The 20830-nt window shown below is 40.1% G+C and overlaps 2 protein-coding genes across 4 annotated transcripts; one reads left to right on the forward strand and one right to left on the reverse strand.

Moving 5' to 3' along the window:
• Window positions 1-1545: 1545 nt before the first annotated feature.
• On the forward strand, window positions 1546-7643 carry LOC117778249. Its single transcript, XM_034613688.1, has 12 exons — window positions 1546-1781; window positions 1964-2082; window positions 3116-3221; window positions 3910-4357; window positions 4681-4756; window positions 4933-4999; window positions 5735-5882; window positions 6034-6094; window positions 6169-6299; window positions 6426-6515; window positions 7046-7161; window positions 7216-7643. The coding sequence occupies exons 1-11, from the start codon at window positions 1699-1701 to the stop codon at window positions 7061-7063; spliced, it is 1347 nt and encodes a 448-aa protein (XP_034469579.1). The 5' UTR covers window positions 1546-1698; the 3' UTR covers window positions 7064-7161; window positions 7216-7643.
• On the reverse strand, window positions 7389-20809 carry znf644a (zinc finger protein 644a). Of its 3 annotated transcripts, none has more exons than XM_034613670.1 (6): window positions 20575-20809; window positions 13970-16331; window positions 12470-13045; window positions 11738-11863; window positions 10921-11026; window positions 7389-8378 (listed from the first exon to the last, which is right to left on the reverse strand). In XM_034613670.1, exons 1-6 carry the CDS (start codon window positions 20635-20637, stop codon window positions 8195-8197), a joined length of 3417 nt encoding a protein of 1138 aa, XP_034469561.1. In that variant the 5' UTR covers window positions 20638-20809; the 3' UTR covers window positions 7389-8194. The 3 variants fall into 3 exon arrangements, with proteins under 3 accessions (XP_034469561.1, XP_034469562.1, XP_034469564.1); XM_034613671.1 differs by having other exon boundaries at window positions 7666-8378; window positions 20289-20617; XM_034613673.1 differs by lacking the exon at window positions 20575-20809 and having other exon boundaries at window positions 7666-8378; window positions 13970-15309; window positions 15623-15743.
• Between the last annotated feature and the right edge of the window lie 21 nt (window positions 20810-20830).

The raw sequence follows: 20830 nt of genomic DNA on the forward strand, positions 1-20830 counted from the left end.
GTGGAAGGATGGGACAAGAGAGAACATATAACATTTTTGCGAGGATTCGATTAAGGGGGTTCGATTAATTTTCCCAGATTTCCCAGAGAATAACTCGTGTTCTATATGGTCCTAGATCTACAATGTTAGTTAAACCAGTCCATATAATGTATTTCAAGTTCTCTGATCGTAAAGACGCCTTAGTCTTTATCTTGATCTTCTGGTTTGTGAGACTTAACCCACATGATCCATAATCTTTTGCACCAGATGTGCTCTGAGTTCATCCATCCGTATATGATCCTATAGATTCTGAAGTTTAAGAATTCCATTAGACCAGTCAGTTCTCCAATACGTGTGTTGGATTTGACCAGGAACTCGTGATGTTCCTGTGCAAACCAGTGGCACTGTTTATGTGAGTGAGGGAAAATATCCTCATTGTTACTGAGTAGTTATTGACCAGGTCAGAGAGGTCATGCCTGTGTCACTGTGTGTGTAGCCTTCTGTTCGACACTCTAACTGATGACCTTGCAGAAATATTCGGAATAATTGAACTTTTCAGAGATTTTGCATCACAATGTGGTCGTTCTTAGTGATATCCTACTCTGGCTCTAGAGGTGTCAGCACATACTGTGGCTTATTCTGTCTGACTGTTTACACTCATTCACTTTGTTATCAGCAGTTTGTGAAATTATACTTTAAACATTCAGGTGTGTGCCTTTATTAAGCAATAGTCCGTTTATTTATAGATTTTAACATAATAGTGCATTTTTGTTCTAACTGGGCATGTATAATACTTCATTTGCAGTCGTTTCCAAAGCTGGGTCAGTGTCAGCTTGGCCAGGAATGAATCTGTTATCCATGGTTGGATCAACCCTCTGGGGGGTCAAGGGTAAAAAAACAACAACCCCAGCAACAGCTGTTCAAGATCATTTAGAGAAGCGCAAATGTATTTAGGAAAATGCAAATGTGACACAAGTTGTCAAGATACAGAAGTCACTTTAAGGCCTTTGTACTTTTGTATTTTTAAACCTTGTCAATAAAATGACCCAATACCAACAGACTGACGATCAATGAAGAGCCCGAGGCCCAGGGTTACAGCAAGCAAGCCAGCAAGCCTCACTCTTATCCCACTAAGAGCATGGTAGCATGTATGTTTATAAAGTTCTGAATACAGTGTGATTACACATAGAATGGACATTTTTATCCTGTCCATTCTTTAAGGAATACAAAATTCTGATTGTCACTGCTTTGGGTGTGTTCATGCTACAGTCAGGGCCGGATAATAAGGATAGCTGTGCAAACCTGTGTGTAAGTGTGTGTTAAATGTAGCTGCTAAAAGACCTCCCAAAATAATTCAGATCACATGTGTCCTTAGTGGCCCTGACCACAGTCCAGTTTCAATTAATTATTAATGAATTATCAATTATTAATTTCAGCCCTACTCTAAAATAACTAACTACATAAACTATGTAATAAGGGGAAACCCTGCTATTATTGCACTGAAGTGACATTTATAGACTTGGAAACCAGTGATGTTATTTAGTCATTGACTGTAAAATAAAGTGAGTATCAGTCTGTAGTGTCCACACAGGGGGTGTGGTCCCCCATGTGCTGCAGAGTGCTGCCACCTGCCGGCAGGTGTGAGTATCCGTTCAGCAGCTTCACTAGCTTCACTCCACACACATGCTAACCCCTGAGCTGCTGGAACGCTGCTAAACGATGAACCGTCACAGCAATGTCCCGTTCAGCGGCTCCGCGGCTCCTCCAGCAGCTGCTCCACCACCCAAACACAAGCCCGGAAGGTAAATGTCTAAGCTCTGCGCACTCGTTCACTCGTGTCAACTCTCTCTTTGGCCAGCTAGGTAGCTACAGCTAATAGCAAAACATAGTCAAGCTAGGTCCGTGTGCTTTGCTGTTAGCACAGATAAAGCAACATTGTGTCTTTGTTCGGCCCATCTGATGTTTGTTTTTCTGTGGAGAACAGAATACCCAAAGACTTCATGGAGGCTATGAAACGTGTCCCGGTGAAGGCAGCAGACAATTCAAACATCAGGCCGCCGCCTAACGAGGCTGCTGAGACGCAACCGACCAAGAAAAGAGCAGGTAAATAAACATTTTAAAGAACCAGGCTCCTGTGTTATCTCCCCTGTCCAAGGCATCCCCACACTTCCGTTATTTCTGTGGGATGTGAAGGTTTATTCTTTGCAGACAGTTATCCAACAAACCTGTTATTTATTTTAGAATCTCAGTACATTTTTTGACTTTATTAGAAAGTTAGCAGTAGAAAGATGACAGGAGAGACGTGCAACAAAGATAACCCCCTGGACTACAATCAGATCCTGCAGTTCATTTTCTGCACCTGAGGCCCAAGTCTGTGTTATCTGCAAAGTCTAAGTTCCAACATTGCTGAAAGATAATATTGTGAAGTCTATACGGATCAGGAGGAAAGACCCCAACTGGGCCACAAGATGTTAGGGACACACACCCAGGGTCTGATCAATCTGTGGTGGGCCCCCCGTAGAAGAGGTGGTCTTGTCTTGGCCAAAACAAGTCTCAAGTCTATTTATGTCATTCCAGGTGTATCTGCAAAACATACAGTGGAAGAAAATGGCGTTTCTCGGGACCCGTGTGTGTATGAACAGTTAAAGGACAATACAAAAGAAGCAGCAACGTATGATAATCATAAAGTGCAATCAAGTACCTGTTAAATGATTTTAATATGCGTAATAAATGCTGGGCAAATACAGAGAGAGTTAAGCAATCTTTTGACCTGTGGGAAGAATCTGTTGAAACACCCGATGATTAAAAACCCAAGCTGCTTTAGCATGCAACAATAATGTAATGCTGTAAAGAATAATACAGTTTTCACTTAGCAAGTTTCACGAGTCTGCTGACTGAGTTTGACTACCCAAAGAAATCAAAGTAAATGTATCTCCTCCTAAAACTAGAGGCAAAATCTGTTTATGTTTTCATTGTTCCAGATCAGTATTAGGTATTATTGTATTAATTGTTGTCATAGTAACTTATAAAGACAAAAGAAAATAACCAAACACAACCTGCTACGCTGCATTGTTAGTACATAATTACTTTAGATTCCATATCTAAATGTATTAAGTTTGTGATTTGTATTGCACAGGAAAACCTTCTGGCTTCAAATGGAAGTCTTCATTCACACCATTAGGAGGAGAAGAAGAAGAAGAAGAGGACTGCTCTCCAGACAAAAGCACAACCAATTCAGAAATGTAAGTCAGGATTTCTGGAGTCTTTCAGTGGCGACACTACCGCCCTCTAGAGGCTCGACATCTCTCACTCACTGACCTCATGAGCCTCTAAATCCATAGTTGTGGGATCTTCTTCCAGTTCTACAGAAGCCTCTGACAAAGGCTCAGGTAGTGAGTAACGTCTGTTGCCGTCACAATCCAGGACGTCCCACAGTCGAGCCTTAAAACGTTAAAAGCTGTTTGAAGATGACGATAAAATGCTAACAATTAAAATTGCAATATAATTTCCTTTAATGGCTATATAACAAATGTTCAATACACAATGATATCATGTTAATGGGTTTTGGCGAGCACGGTGAGAGGTATAACATGAATAATTATTTTGAGTGTTCTACTTCAGATTTGTGAAATATTTCACTGTTAAGCAGGTGTCATTTTCTGCCCAAAAAGAACCACAATTACCGTTGTTTTTTTTTTCACTTAGAAAAAATTATGATTTATCATGATAATTATTGATATCGACTGAAATGGACATTTTTATTTGAATATTTTTGTCCTACCTCCTTGTATATTCTACCTGGACTTATGAGGTAAAAGAATAGATGCCTGTCTAAATGACTGCTTAAACTAACGGACTGATTTCACTAAATGTACAAAGCATCTAAATTGCATGTAACACTCAGAGTGATCCTTCTTCCTTCTCCCTCAGGGTTGAGCTTTACGACCCTTATGAACCTGGCTTTTCAGACTCTGAATTCGAGTTGGCACAGAGCAAAGCTCAACATCACTCCTCACTCGATCAGGACGACAACATGGAAAGCCAACGTTTGTCTCCAGGTAGAGGCTGCCGTGACAAAGGGCGCTGGGACTCGCCCTACCATAAGTCAGGGAACCGACTCTTTGACAGACCTGAGTTCATACCCGATGACAATGAAGGTCTCGGTTCTCACTCACTGCCTGAGCAAGAAGCTTATAGCCCGCACAGTGAACCATTTGACCAACAGGAGTATGACTCCATAAGCAGTCCCCTGGACCACAGGGTGTGCAGCCCTGAGAGGATCATTGTCAGATCCTCCAGCCAAGAGTTCCCTGCATCTTATGGAGGACAGGAGAGCAATGGGGAGGAGAGGATGAGAATGCCAGAACACAGGAGAGAGGTACTATCAATAAAAGTCGAAGTGTGACGGTTGAACTTCACTCTCTTAATCATAGTCACAGTCTAAAATCCTGTCAAACAGTATGTGATTCAAAGGAAAGAAAGATAATGTCGGGTTAGTTGTTACATTCAATCTTGAGTTGTAGACTTTAGCAGGATAACGAGCCTGGATATAGAAAAGACTTAGTTGTTTTGCAATGTATTGACATGTATGTGTCTGTAAATTAGGGATGCCTTGTAATCCCGAAAAGGGGATTTGCCCAATGCATTGGCATGTTTTCTTTTTTTATGTAAAGTGACAACACAGCTTTCTCTCTCCTATAGATGACCACTACTGTCAGATTATCCCCGCCCAAGTTACGGCAAAATTCTAAACATCATTCGGGGCATATGGAAAAAGGTATGTTGGTGTATTCATGATGTAATGACAGCTTTCTTTCTATTCAAAAAATCGAACATGACTGCATGCACAACACACCTGATAATATCGTTTGAAAGGGTAAATATCAACAAACCACTGTGCGCTTGTGTATTTCCACTGTGGACCTAAGTTATCCTGTGTATAATGTTCTGCAGATCTGGACCCAATCATGCCTGTCAAAGAAAGGACAAGAAACAGGACCAAAATGGTTATAATGGACAAGTAAGCACCGGCCATACTGATGCCCCATTATTTAAAGATGTAGAGTATAAATCAGATTCTATGTGATAATGTAGTAAAGTTATTATAGCAATGAAAAGGAATCACATGTTCCTGTTGTGATACAGTATAGCTACGATTGTGCAGAATCAACTAATATAGAAAGTCACGAACTAGATGTGCAGCATTAACGGTTCTGTTTTTTTTAAGATACTAAAGTCTGGAGTTATTCATCATGAAGTGCTCAGAAGAAATTATTAACACAAGAGGAAGTTACATGATTATCATTTGCTATCATTGGCTAAGCTGCCTTCAGTATACAGCCTTCTGTATACATTCATGTTAACTCTCTGCAGTCGCTACAAAGGAGCCACAGGTTGTGAGTTGCGGTGGGAACAATTATCAAATAACACTAACAAGCTCTTAAGTAAAAAAAAAACATTGGAAAAGTGCACTTGAACGCACATTTACCTTTTTACCATATGTAACGCGAAGAAAATCACCCAATGAACCACTTCTCAGAAATAGTTTATTTCAAACACAGCTTTTAGGCCAAAAACCATCAATAAGGATGTTTTAACTTCACTCTTGTGACTCTAATGTCAGAGTCTGTGTTGATCTGTATTAAGACGTCACTTTAACCCCATATGAAGACCGTAAGCTGTTAAAAGCTCTGCTATTTACCCCTTAGTTGATGAATATTCTGCAACACTCAATATCTCAACATTTCTCTGGTAGGGAACCCATCACCTGTGACCTTTGTGATGTGGAGCTCGCCAATGGGCAGGAGCTGGAGGATCACTTGGACAGCAGAGGCCACTGGGGGACACTGGAGTACATTCAACAGAATAATAATTACGATGATCTGGAGATAGCTTTCCTGCAGGTAAGACAATACATTGTATGGCTCAGTACGTCCTATTGATTCTCTGCAATTAAAAACCTCTTCCTATTTTTTTGATTGTATAACCATGATGTATATTAGATACATAATCAAATGTTTGTTTGTTTGTTTGTGTGTTGTAATTGACCTACAGGACGTCATGCTGTACAAAAGCCGCCAGTGTAGCCGAGCCATAGAGCAAAGCGTTGTTTTTGGTAACTGACTTTTAATATTCACAAATTGGGGATGGTGTAAGTAACCTCGTCTAAATGCAGTGTGACTGTTGCAGCTCTGCAGGAAAACGACCACATGGCAAAGGTGGAAATGTTCCACTGTGCAGCCTGCGACGTCTTTGTATCCACATCTGCGTCCTCGGTGCAGACCCACATTACCTCTCTGGACCACCTCTCCAACATAAAGGTAACACTGCTGCGAGGCTATTTAACGCAAATAAATGAATACATATTGGGTTTGCTGTACATGGATTCAAAACTGGTCCTTGAAGGAACGAGCTGCAGTGGTGACTGATTGATTTCTTTCCTGAAGGAGTTTGAAGTGCACCAGAGACGTAGCTGCCTCGACAAAGCAGGAACTATAATGAATGCGCTGAAACCTCAGTTTGCACACTTCGTCAAGGTATCTGCTTATACTTCAACAACGTGATGTGTGTGATTCCTGACGGCATAAAGCTGTGGAATCTTGTGATAACCTGTGGGTAATAGTTGCTATGTGAAGATAGAATTTACTAAAAGAAACTGAATAAACTGGTTACCAACTGACTCGCTTGGCTAAAACAAATAAAAAGCTACGTGCCTTTGGCCAAACACATCAATCATAAAAGCAAGCGTCATAAAATAATCAGATTCTATCAAGTAATTGGCTGTGAAAGTATGAAGCTGTTATGTAGGTTGTAAATCAACATTTTCAACACAAGCAGTCGCGTTCATAAAGAAATGCAATATTTCATCTTCTGAGAAAAGTATTGTATACATTATACCACGTAAATGAATTTATTTTAACTGAGGAGACATTGCATTACTTTTTGTCTTTAGCCTGATTGTGATTAATAGCTCAAGCAAAAAAATTATTATAATAATCACTACTATTTGTTTCTGTTGATGTTCATACGCAGCTATGAGGATACCCAACTGATTCTTCTCTTTCAGGGTGACAGCACGTTTTAATGACCGAGTCTTCAAAAATCCTGGAAACAGATAACGTTCACTTCAGATGAGGAGAAATGGACCTGAAACAGCAGCTCACTTTGAACCACAACCACATAAATGCTGCATCAATTCTCCCCTCAGCTTTTTGCTCAGAGAACTCACTCTTCATGTACTCGATGGATATTTTTTCACACGTTCTTTCACATTTTGTACATGTTAAATACAAAACTCCAATCATCACCATGTGGTCACTTAAAGAAGATGAAGCATGTGATTTTTTTTTTTCACATTCACACAACAGTTTATCGTTTCTGTGCAAAAAAAAAGAAGGTAGACAGTCAACTTGTTTCTTTGCATTTTTTTTATTTAGAACACAAATGTTTTTAAGCTTTGTATCTGTGTGATATAGTACATTTAAAATTAAATTATTTCAAAACAGTATATTTAAACATTAAATATAGGTGACATGTATGAAGGGCATTGCCAGCACAGGCTGTGCATGATAGGTCTTTTTCTTCACCACCTTTACTTTTAATTTCATCTTTGTATTAGAAACAATGCAGTTACTGAAATTCTATAAAACACTTTCTATGCATAACAAGTTTGCAGACATTTCTCTTTTTTGTTCTTGAGAAGCAGATCACTTCTTCCACTTGTGATTCTTGGAACTGTCTTTAGAGAGAACGTTTCATCTCAGTAACTCTATGGCCTGAAAACAGTGAGGGCTTGGATTTCATCATTTTGTTGTACAAAAGAAACATGATTATATGCATCTTACGAATGTGAATATTGATATAGGAGAGGTGTGCTCTCAAACTTTGACAAAAACAGACTCAAACCATGAGAAATCTGAGGTAAAAGTTGTTTTCATTAGAAATGGATTTCCACACAACATTACTGCATAAACAAGAAAACAGTCCATCCATTTGGAATTGTTTTCCAACAATGGACTAAGTAAAAACAGAAAAAGGTAACAATATCCAAAATAATTAGATTTCATCGGTCCAAATGTCCAGACATGTACAACACCTCCAGCACTGAGCAGTATTGTACTTTTGGCCAGTATTTCATTGACTAAAAAAAAGTGACGGAACATCCAATGCACATACACATACAGTCTAGTGAAATCTAAAAGGATCCCCAGTGACTTCATGAGGCAGCATGTGTGGCTGTCAAAGAGCTGTCGAGGGCTTGGGGGTCCTTGGGCAGCGAGGTGATCTCGACCATGCTCAGCCCAGTGTGGGGGACACTAGTGTTCATAATGTGTCTCTGTAAATGTTTAATCCAGTCCTCCTGGACCGACAAGGGACCCTGGAAGACGAGGTCGCAGAACCTGTAAAGAGATGGAAAGACTGATGAAGATACAGCAACACAAAGTGTGTTAAACAAAAGTCGCACATTTCCACTTTAAACTTGTTAATTTGTAAAAACAAATACATTAACAATAAACTTGAGGTGCATCATGGTGTTAAGCTCCTTACCATTGGTGCACTTGAATAAAATTGCTTATTAAAAAAAATAAAAATAAACCAACAGGAAATGAATCACAATTTTGATAAATGATTAATTATTTAATTTCTGAGCATAAAAGCCAAATATTGGCTGTTTCCACCTTCTAAAAAGGGATGATTTACTTGAATGTGGACTGTTGGTCGGACAAAAGACATCAGATGTCTTCATCTCTATTCTTATTTGTTTTTTTATTGATAGATCTTCATTGATCTCAGTGTTGCCATGCCTGTCCAGGGGTCTCATTTATAAAACAGTGCGTGGGATTCATACTAAAAGTGTGCGTGCGCACAAAAGCCAGAAATGGCGTACGCAAAAGAAAATTGTGATTTATAAAACCATGCGCCTGAACACCTGAACGCAATGTTCACTTTATAAATCACAATCCACCTGGAAACGTTCGTATGTGGATCTGCCTTCAAGTCCGCCCTCCACACGCCCACTTTCAACCATAAATGGTCAATGCAAAGCACCTCATGAATATTAAATTATGCTGCTGACCAATGGGTTTCCACGGTGAGTCATGACAGAGTCACGGCATCAAGCGATGAGAAGAGGAAGTGAAACGGACATCGAGGCGTTTGTTAGTGAGGTGGAGGGGAAGAGTGATTTTATGGGAAAGCAGTGACGTGACTAATAAAGAAAATACACTGATACTCTGCTGCTGCTGTGGATAACACAATGTGTGAGAGTGAGGACGATAGAAAGAACTGAGCCTGAAATTAAAAAAGATCCAATCCAAAGGTGGAGGCGAAAAAAACACACAATCAGAATCTCATGTTCCTATTTTAAATCATCCAAAACTGCAGGATTATTAAATTCAGAGACAGCTGTGATGTCCTCAATCTATAGAATTTAACAGAATTATTATTATATGCTCGTGTTTGTTCTGGGATGGTTCGGTTCCGTCGGTCGATCTGTGTGATACTGGACTCAGTTCAGCAAAAAGATCACCGATCACAGATCAATAGAATCTCTATCAGCTGATCAGACATCGCTGAACCCTCGTTTCCTCCTCATCCTTCAATTCGCGTGCACCCATCACGCAGCAGTGTCACGGCATTATTTATATATTTAGAGCAACTGGACCGATTACCTCACATCCTGGATCCTAACCTCCACTCTGGGATATTATTTGGGAAGTGAATAGTTTTTCTTCATTTCTTGTAAGAGATCTCCTGTGCGCTCTGTGCGCCTGATGGCACAGTCACGTTCACTGCAGCGATTTGATGATACACGCACAGTGTTAGAAGATATTGTTAAAAACTGTTAATGACTCGGCTCTGTAACTCCACTGTTTAATGGAATCTGAATGTAGTTTGCTGTAAGGTGTTCTATATATTTTTCAATTAAAAGGTTTGTGTGGAACAGATATGTAGCGCGAGCAAAGCTGTTGGTTTTAATGTAAATGATGAAGCGGATCAATAATCTGGCTTCAGTTCACCACCTCACGTCTGCGTCGCCACTTTCCCGTCTCCAAAATGTTCGTACGCATGGGTCAGAGTTTGCGTGGAAATACTCGAATTTTCCCGTCAAGTTTGTTTTTTTATGGATCCCAACATTTGCGTGAGAAGTGGCGTACGTTTTTTTTACAGACCAAATTTAAGAAATCCTTTCAAAAATGGTTGTTGCATCATTTTTTTCTGACATTTGGTAAAATGCAAATACCGGCTGATTTATTATTATTAAATCTTCAAACAACTAGTCTGATGATACTGAATTCAACAAAACACTAAAGCATTCCACTTCCTGCTTAACCTATGTGGTGACTACTATCTGAAATGTGCTTACCGCATATTGAGTTTGGCAGTGAGTCTGAAGTGTGCTCACTGTTTGAACAAAGCGTTGTGTTTTTTGACATCTGATTGGATCCCCTTAGTCTGCCGTCTTCCTGACACTTTCTCTTCTTCAGGATTCCTATCAAGGCAGTTGTGCCTTGGAGTGAATTTTTAACATCCCACTTTGACTCTAGTTGACTTTCTTCAGACTCCATTTCCGCTAAAGAAAACGTTTTATGGATCCCAACATTTGCGTGAGAAGTGGCGTACGTACGTTTCAGGCCCCGTTTTGTGCGTACGCAACGGTTATAAATGAGACCCCCTGGTTATTCTACAAAGCTGGATTTTGTATTGTGATTTATCAGTCCCGTTATTTTTTTGGAGCACATCAATGACAACACATCTCGTTCATCGGAGCAGATTTACTGACAGAAGCCAAACAGACCACAAAAAATGATCAATGGCCCAAATTTGGTTGCCTGGGGCAACTGAACAGCTGCAGCCTTTTGAACTGCAAATGTAATGATTTCTTTTGTTTCAAGAGTGTAACAGTGTGTGCTCATTAAATATGAAAACAAACTACAGTACCTGCAGGTGAGTCTGTACATTTCCTCTGGAGTTTGTGTGTGTAAGGGCAGTATCTTCTTCTTGGAGCCAGGCCTCGAGCGCTGCCTCCTCACTTTACAGTCAAATGCTAAAAAAAAAGCAGACATTACTTTTCACACTTACAGCACTATCTTTGAGATTACATCACCGCCTTGCTAAGTAAACATTTTAAAGGATAAAAGTCCATCATAACTACCGACTAGTTTTAATCTTGTTTAGTGATATTCAACGATACCATTAGTTTGGTAAATCGAGACATGTGCCACAAAACAGTCCAGTTAGAATTTCACAGCTAGTTATGGATAATCTGCTGGGACTCTCAGGTCAAATCGACACGTAGAATGTATTTACTGTCCACCTGATCTGATTAAAATTCCTTATCACATAGAGCAAGTGAGGCTAAAGGTATTCCTCATTTGTTCAGATTGTAATAAAAATACTGATGTAATGATAAGCATGTTTATATATTATATATATAAATAATAATGCCAGTTGTATAATGTGTTGTGCCTAAAAGCTGGTCTATATGCATTTCACACTGTCACACAGATTTTTCCAGTCTGAGAAGAATTTGGGTCAACGGACTGTTTTGAAAACTCCTTATTGCGAGAGCATTGATCCTTTTTAATGCAAGGAAGTACGAACCAGTATGACTTGCTAGTTCAGCGACATGTATGTATATTGATAAATAATTGTAACAAGCTGAAATCAACTAATAAAAACACTTGTAGGAGAATGTATATTCCAGGCGGTTACTTTGCCCTTGGAGGGGATATTTTCTCTTTGTTTAGTCACTTACCGCTTCCCTCGAGTAAGGCATTCCTCTTTCGTTTTGCATAAGCCCGCAGGTGATTGGACAAGCTGACTCCACTGTGGAAAGTTGCATTGCAATGCTCACACACCTTCCTGTTGAATTCACCTTTCTCTGCAACCAGACAAAATAATACATAGACATATGTGAAAACATAAATGCGAGTATATTTTTGTTAGCAGTAAGAAGGAACAGGTCATAATAAACAACTGGTTTCCTTTCTGAAATGAGCCACTATACATTACTTTGAAAGTGGATTATTCAAACCATTGAATAGTTTAATTGAAGTATATGTTATATTAGGAATTTAGTTAGATTAGGAAACAAGTTCTTAGCAGTGAAGGAAGAGAGCTATTACAGTGACTACATACTGTAATTTCCTGTTAAGAGCTAGGGTCAATTAATCCAATTAAAATTTATTAAAGAGTTAATTTGGAGTCTTAAATGTAAGGTGTACCGGTCATTTCTTCAAAACATGAGGCTTTACATTTGATATGTTTTTCTAACTTCGGTTTTTTTTTTACAAACCAAATTGAAGATATCCCTTCACAAATGTTTGTTGCATCATTTTTTTCTGACTTGTGGTAAAATGAAAATACTGGCTGATTTATTATTATTATTATCAAACAACTAGTCTGATGATACTGAATTCAACAAAACACTATAGCATTCCACTTCCTGTTTAACCTATGTGGTGACTACTATCTGAAATGTGCTTACCGCATATTGAGTTTGGCAGTGAGTCTGAAGTGTGCTCACTGTTTGAACAAAGCGTGGTGTTTTTTGACATCTGATTGGATCCCCTTAGTCTGCCGTCTTCCTGACACTTTCTCTTCTTCAGGATTCCTATCAAGGCAGTTGTGCCTTGGAGTGAATTTTTAACATCCCACTTTGACTCTAGTGGACTTTCTTCAGACTCCATTTCCGCTAAAGAAAACGTGGACATCAGTGGTTCGGCATCATTGCAAACTCTTGGAATAGAATGACTTTTTGGGAATCCAATGGGGGGTGGCGTGAGACGATCATCACTGGACAGCTTTGGCGAAGCACCATATTGGTAATGGATCCGTCTCTTTCCCAAAATTTGAATTGCCCGCTGGAATTCCTTCTTGTCACGCATCAACTCCCGGAGTAAAATTAAAGGGGATTTGGTCTTTGATGAAAAGCTTCTACCAAGCTTTTTGAGGTGGCCTCTTATGTGGTTGGACTGCCCAGTCCTGTTATCAAATGAATCTCCACATAATGGACAGGAGTGAATACTCCTCACAGTCCCAGAATCCGACTCCATCTGTAATGCTGAAATAATAATACAAAAAATGTCATGAATATAGTACAATATGATAAATGTATACATTGGAAGTACATAAAAAGTAGGAAATATAAAGTATTACATATAGGTAAACATAATGGAAAACTATAGTTTAAACCCAGTTCGAAACATGTTTAACTGGATCTACCAGTTGTGAGAAAACGGAATTCACCAAAAAATAAATCCAGAGATCTTGGTGGTAGATGCATTTCTACAATAGGCCTAAACAAGGCGAATAAATAAGCTAACATTTCCCCCCAGAGTAGTTGCAAAGAGAAAAAAAAAAGACATCCGATTATGAAAATGTATATATACCGAAGCCATCTAATACATGATTTCTTGTGTGGGCCTAGGCTGACGCATTGACTGCACTGCATGATGGACATGACATACTGATATACTGTAGAGAGTGGTTTGCACTCTGAAAATCACTGTTTGGAAATACTTCAGTTTTTGGTCAGTTGACGGAAAACTTGTGGATGGTCGTTCAGTTAACCTGTGTTTAAAGCACCAGCAACCAGAGGGCACATCTCCAAAATAAGCACCAAAATGAGCATGGCTTGATGTCCGTTACAGAAAGCCATGTCATGACTAATTTTTGAGCACTGATGCAACTTTTGTGTCTGTTTCCAAGGAAATAATTGTGTAAGTGCATGCAACTGTTACTATTTTCTGTTCGTTTTCAACAGAAATTTGACTAATCTCTTGTTTTTTTACAAGGATGACCAACTGAGCCCTTATTTTGAGTTGCCCCAGAGGATTTTCCTCAGCAGTGGTACCACATTCCAAGATCTCAGCAAGCTCAAGGCTTTACAAAAACCGATTCAGAGCCACAAAATAAAAGCTGAATTGTTATAAAAACCAATGATTTCTTACAATAGAAGAAGAACATGTAATAAGTATGGAATTACCCTTTTTCAATCTCCGGAATGCTGTGATCTTCCGTCGAATTCGTGGCCTCCTATCTTGAGAAGCCACCTGCTCAGGGGGCACTACATGGCGTGCATTGTAGGTCAATCCAACCCTATGCAGATGTCCTCTGACATGATTGGATAATCCAACACCTGACTCAAAGACAGCGGGACAGTATGGACAATTCTTTTGGTCCGATTCCGACTCTGATAAATCTTCTGAGAAGGATTCACTCAGTGGTATTTGGTGGGATTCAAAGGTTTCTTCACATACTTCTGTTTCTATGCATTCTTCTTTGATTTCAGGGTCCGTTTGGTCTTGCTCCTCAGTCTTTATTTTTTCAAACAACCTTTTAGATGCCTGCAGAGCACCCCTCATGGACATTCTTCTGCTATAGGTATAAATGATGTTTTGTTTTTCTTCCTTGCCAACATTGTCAAAGGAGTTCATGTCGTTGTCATTAAACTGGAGAATGTCGAAGTCGTCATATTCGTCGTCTTCTTCTTCTTGGTTTATATTGTTGGGACTCTGCAATGGTTTTGGTAAGATGAAGCACGAGTCTTGATCTGAGGTGTTGCGATATGGGGTGGACATCTTCCGCTTTGATGGTGACCTTCTCATAGTTGAATGATGCACATTCAATTTGGGTTCACGCATGCTTTGGAAGTGCTTTTCAGCTGCACCTGATGGCAAACTATGTCCATTTGGGGATAAAGACGAATCTTCAACCTTGACAGTGAATGTTTCTGGAAACTGATCAGAGTCATCGTTGCTGCAATTATTGGTTTCCTCATTTTGCTCAGCGGACTTCTTTCCACGTTGCTGTCTGGACAGGAGAACGTTAATGGATTTGTCAAGCTTTGATTCCATCAGTTGAGACTTGAGACCTCTCTTAATCTTGCTATTTTTGAATAGGTCTGAAATGTCATTGGATTCACTCGGTGAACAGGCTCTTCTAGAAGAGATCCGATTTTTTATTGAGATTTTAGACATGAATTCAGCATCTTCTACAGGACTTTTACGAGTGGGCACATACTGCTCCTTCGATGGTTGCCCGTTTTTTTGACTCAGCTGTATAGCTTCATATTCCTCAAAAGTTTGTTGATGACGTCGCAGAAGGTGATTCTTCATTACATTTTTGCTAAAAGCTCTGTAAGAACAAATGTTACAGGAGTACGTTTCAGAGTCATGATTCTGGATCTGTGAATATTTCTCACAAGGCTGTGTAGCTTCGTATTCCTGTGCACTTGTCTGAATAGGCTGTGTAGCTTTGTATTCCTCAAAGGTTTGTTGATGACGCCGCAGAAGGTGATTCTTAAAAATATTTTTGCTAAAAGCTCTGTAAGAACAAATGTTACAGGAAAATGAGTCAGGGTCATGATTCTGGATCTGTTTTCTAACCGTTATAACAGTGTGCTGCATAACATTATGTCTCCTAAGATCATTCTCATTGAAAGTCCTGAAGCTACATTTGTCACATCGAAACTTTCTCTTGTCTTTCTCATGTGTTTTCGCATGTTGAACAAACGTGTTTGGGTAGTATGCTACAAATGGGCACTGAGGGCAGAAAAGCTTTTTCATTTCAACATTTTTATCCTCTTTCTTCTTATAATTTGTGCCTCTGATCTCTTCAGTGAGTCTTGCTCTCTTACCCTGGTGGATGGACATGTGCTCAATAAGTGAACCACTTTTTCTGAAGGAGAGTCCACATTCACGGCATATAAAAGGCTTTTGCGAAATATTCGACTGTGATTTGGAGAGCTTCCTTCCCTCAGATGACGTTTGGCTCAGATCAGGGTAAAGGTCTTCTGAGGGATCCACCATGACAACCATGTCCATTTTCCGCTTCCTTCTCCTTTGGCTGTTATTCGGAAGGACATCAGCTTTCGCCTCCTCATCTGAAGAATCACCATTGTTTTCCCACAGAAACTGCATAAACTCTTTGTGAGGGTCCCAATGAAGATCACCGGCACCGCTAAAACTATCCAACGAGTTCTCAGGTGAGTCTGAGTCAAAACCCCAAATTCCTGCAGAGTCAATTTCCTGGACAGTTTTTAATGGGGTGATGCTCTTTTCTTCCTCTTTCTCTGTGGAAATGCTATTGAGTTCATTGGCTTGAGTAGCCTGATGCGAAGAAGGTCCATTTCCCAGGCCAACTGGAGACAACATATCTGTGTTTGATAGAACATCTAGGACACTGTTCTGTTTTAGAGAAAGCTTGCCAAAAGAATCAGAGGAAGAGGCTGACTCTTGGGCCATTCTTACAGGCTCTTGCAGTAGTGAGAGGGCATTGATCTCAGGTTCGGCATCTTTGTCATCTTCATCAACACCTGTCAGACATGACATTTCTGCTGCCATGACCTGAAAAAGACAAGTAAAGCCTTTTAGATATTCCAGGGTCACATTCCATGCTTTTTTATATATTTTTTTTGGGGGGGGGGGTGTATTGCCTCTATTGTATAGGACAGAGAGTAAGCTTGTGAAGGGGGGACAGAGAGAGAGTGGGGGAGGACATGCATAAATGCCAGCAGGCTGGAATCAAAACTTTGGCCTCTGCGGGTTGAGGCCTTGCCTCGTTGGGGCGGCAGCTCTACCAGGTGAGCTATAACATTATCCTTTACTGGTGACTATGTTTGATCTGTACGGATCAACTCCCATGGTTCGGAAACACATGTGGACCACCAATTAATTGTAAAATTTACATATTAGTGTAACTTTTAGGTTTACTATTGGGTCACCTTTTTCAGTAATAATTGTATACATTTCAATCCAAAAAGAAGCCATGGCAAATGGAGGAGTGGAAGAATTGGAGCCTACCACATCATTTAAGGATCTGTCCATACTACTACTTTTTCACTTGAAAACACATCAACTCTGCTCCAGATATGCTGGCATCCAAACTACTCTGGAGTTTTAGAGCCGCTAAAACCGAGAGGTCTAGAAACGCTGCTGGCCCTGTTTGAGTTTGAAAACTATAGGGCAGGATTTTAGTCTGGACGGGTGGAAACAGAGTTGTTTGGAAACTATGACATCAACCGCTTGCTGATTGGGTCTTTTCAGTCATGCCTGCTGATTCGTCAGGCTCCTATAGCATGACCACATTCTGGTAAGAAACAACCGGCATTAGCCGTGGCTACCACTGTATAGTACAACATGGATAATCCAATAATCCAAAACAATTGTTGCTGACCCGGTTGTCTTTGCTAACAGCTGTATTTAACAATGCTACAACTGCTTACATGCATAGATAAAATAAACTAAATAAAATACTTTAGTTTAAATCTTTATTTAAACATTGAACACTTGGAAAGTTGTAAAAATTCATTTTTTAGAATTTTTTTTAAAGTTCTTTGATAAATAGAAAGCAAAGATATATTTGTCTCCCTTCTTTTGCTTAACCTGAAAAATCATCAGATTTGTGACTGAACACCGTCGTCTGATCTGAACCATGGGTGTTGGGATCGGTTGCACCTCTACCATCAGTTGGTTACATTCAAACTACTATGTTTTAGTTTTAAAATTAATCACTGATGCTACATTTGTGCCTGTTATCCAAACTACTCCAGAGTTTGAGGGCCTGGAAGTTTTGAAACGCTTCTGCCCCTGTTTTAGTTTGAAACTCCAGGGTTGCGATGTAGTATTGGTAAGCAGAAACTGAGACATTTGGAAATGATGATGTTGTTACCCGCATTAGCTTCCTGATTGGTTCTTATCAGTCGAAGCTCAACTACCACCAGTGAAGGCAAAACATTGTAAACACTTACAGTTCCACCACATCATTGGTTTAAATCCTTCGTCTTACTTTTCACCTCTGTCGTTTCTCGTTTGTAGCATTTTCTCGAAGTAAGCAACCACTTGCAGAGTTGAAAATCTGCTTCCTGCCTGTGCGCTTGTTACAGATGTGTAAATAGTAGCCACTACAGTATAACAAAACAACAACAAATCCTGCACAAACAAAACACATGGAATGTTGGAGCACGCAACGGAAAATTTGATCTAAAACAGCCCTGTTAGAACAGAACAAAGGGCCGCAACAATGAGGGTTGACCAGTGAGACTGTAAAATACAACAAGTCTAGCTGGAGTCTAGCTTTAGCTTTGCCTCTCTGGAAAGTTGATTCATTGTTCGGCTCAGTATGTAACCCCTTCATTTTTGCATTTCCTAATTGTGTTGTAATCATATTTGCCTTTTACAGTCCTGGTAAAATGAAGGTTTGTACTTTAAGTAGCTTTGCTGGATAACAAAAGACAATAGCTAGCTACAAAAAGAAGCTCATTGCATTGGGCAAAATGCAATAGGAACTAGAAATCACAAAAAAATAAATTTGTCTAGTTCCACATTTCTCGTGATTATCAAGAACAGTTCTTCAAGTCTCCACGTAGGCCTGGTGGTGACGACATTGAGGCTACATTCATTCTTCAGCTCTGGTATGGATACGCCTGGAATCCACAATACTCCAGAGTTTTAGAGCAGCTAAAACAGAGTGTGGAAACGCTGCTGGATCTGTTTTAGTTTGAAAACTCCTGGGCAGCATTTTAGTCTAGACAGGTAGAAACAGAGATGTTTGGAAACTGTGACGTGGACACTCATAAGTACTTGCTGATTGTGTCTTTTCGGTCACAACGTAGCCTTCGCTCATTCGTCGGGCTCCTATCACATGACGCCCTTCCATAAGAAAACAACCAGCATTAGCCTCGGCTACAAGTGTAGAACACAACATGGATAATCAATCACAAGCAAAGCTGACCCTATTCTCTTGGCTTACAGATGCAGTGTAGTTAAATTCTATATTTTAACACTACAACTGCTTACATACGAGATGAGCTATTGTTCGAGGTAACTGTGTACACCGGCATGTGCATGCTAGTGGTCACCTGACATGCGTTTTCAGGCGTGTTAGTTGGGACAGGAATTGAGACTGATACTGAGTCACAGCTCTCATGTGGAGAGAGAGGATTTTAGTTTTAAAACACAATTTTTAAACTAAAACACAGTAGTAAGGACGTAGCCGTAGTCAAAATTTGGAGTCGATACTAGCTGACGATTACTATTTACACTAAATGAACAATGCAGCCAGTAGGAGGTGCTACAATGGCTTAAACATTTGAGTCATACTTAAAATGCAAATAGTGCTAAAACGATTAGTCGATTGCCAGAAATTACTATGCAGCTTTTTTAAGGGAATGTTTAAGTCTCTTCTGGAGATCGTTAGGTTTAGGGTTCTACTTTTTTGTCTTGATTGTAGCCTTAGATATTGTATTGTTCTGTACGTGATTTCATGGATTTAGGACATTTAAACGATTATCTTTCATATTTCATACATTAGTTACGTCAGAAATCAATTGGTAGATAATTCCATAGTGAAAATAAACACGCAGTCGTAAATGCAAATCTAAAGCAGCGATGGTTACGCGTATTTGTACGTCTGGTTCGGTTGGTCAATACTTTTGGAAACCTTTGCCAAATGTCAGCGTAGTAAGACTCATTCAGAATTTTACAAATCTAATACTTAACCTTGTGTTTTACTAATTTAAAGTTAAGTGTGTGGAATTTAGTGACATCTAGTGGTAAAGTTGCAGGTGGCAGCTGAATATCCCTCACCTCACCCTCCCCCTCCAAACATGAAAGTGAACCTGTGGTATCCTTCAGTTGTCATAAAAACTCAAACAGTGTTTAGTCTGTCCAGTTTGGATGACTGTAAAAAACATGGCGGCCTCCGTAGAGAGGAACCGCGACAGATGTAATTATAAAAGGTTTTAGGATAGAGAAAACACAATTTGTACAATTTGGATGATTACACACAAGTGAAATCACCACTAGGATTATTTTATACTCCATTTCTGCTAATAGATCCCTTTCACCTAAATCTTACACACTGAACCTTTAAGTTTTCCACAATAGTCTCGCTTGTTCCAATGTGCTTCTGTGATGTGAAAAGTAAACAGTATGGCTACTTGCAGGGACACCACAGTTACATCCCCGACGCGATCGACACAAAAACAAATATGGCTTAATACAAAATATACCTGACATTGCGCTCGGGTGATTAATTGTGGCCATTAACAACGCCACAAGGTCGCAGGGGTGAGATCACTCGCATTTGAAGGGCAATAGAAGTGTCACACCAGGTGATCGCTGCTGTGGCGAAAGGTGTTTGTCACATCTACACAGCGGCAGCGAAACTGCACAGGGATGAACCTCGTAACAAGGCTTTCGATGAGCGGCGCTGGCTTTTGTACAGAGCCCAAACTTTGCGCACAGTTGTCCGGCAATAAGCCATCCAACAGTAGTTTGAACGGGATTCCAAAGGGTACCTACTTTCACAGCAGATCGGGGTTATTCGCACTTGGTCCCGCGCGGATCTCGTTGCATTTCCTCGGCGTTTGTATCACGCTGGCTCGCTGGATGCTGCTTGCAGGAGCTGCAGACCATTCTGTTCCAGACCCAAGCCTATTCCTCAGGCTAAACTATCGCCGGTGACAGCCATTACTCGCTGCTCGCGACGCGGATATCGGTGAAACGACGATGAACCACCGACTTTACCTCCGAGCGGCGCGGATGGTGACGGGGCGCAATTTGTACGCTGCATTGAATAATTTCTTACTTTCGTCTTCCATCTATTTCTCAGTCGCCATTTTCCGTGGTGGTCTGGTGAGGGACGGAGCATTTCCTATTGTAAGGGTAACCGCGCTGACATTTTGCTCTTCCGTGACAGAGCAAAAACAAATTCCCCGATAATTATATCATATTACACACTGGATATATTAACAGTTACAGGTGATTAGGCTGTTTTAAGTTATTGTCTCGCATAATTCCGGAACGTAATGTTACAAGTCGGCGCCGCGTCCCCCCCTGCGAAA

Source organism: Hippoglossus hippoglossus, chromosome 17, assembly GCF_009819705.1.
Source record: "Hippoglossus hippoglossus isolate fHipHip1 chromosome 17, fHipHip1.pri, whole genome shotgun sequence".
In the NCBI taxonomy this organism is placed as follows: domain Eukaryota; kingdom Metazoa; phylum Chordata; class Actinopteri; order Pleuronectiformes; family Pleuronectidae; genus Hippoglossus; species Hippoglossus hippoglossus.

Excerpts from the sequence above, each read along its gene's own strand:
- LOC117778249 (XM_034613688.1), top strand. The coding sequence starts at position 1,699 with ATGAACCGTCACAGCAATGTCCCGTTCAGCGGCTCCGCGGCTCCTCCA. Across the intron at positions 4,757-4,932 it reads TTCGGGGCATATGGAAAAAG|ATCTGGACCCAATCATGCCT; the intron begins GTATGTTGGTGT and ends AATGTTCTGCAG. Across the intron at positions 6,095-6,168 it reads AGAGCAAAGCGTTGTTTTTG|CTCTGCAGGAAAACGACCAC; the intron begins GTAACTGACTTT and ends TGACTGTTGCAG.
- znf644a (XM_034613670.1), bottom strand. The coding sequence starts at position 20,637 with ATGCTCCGTCCCTCACCAGACCACCACGGAAAATGGCGACTGAGAAAT. Across the intron at positions 16,332-20,574 it reads GAAATAGATGGAAGACGAAA|GTCATGGCAGCAGAAATGTC; the intron begins GTAAGAAATTAT and ends TGTCTTTTTCAG. Across the intron at positions 11,864-12,469 it reads ACTGCCAAACTCAATATGCG|AGAAAGGTGAATTCAACAGG; the intron begins GTAAGCACATTT and ends GTCTGGTTGCAG.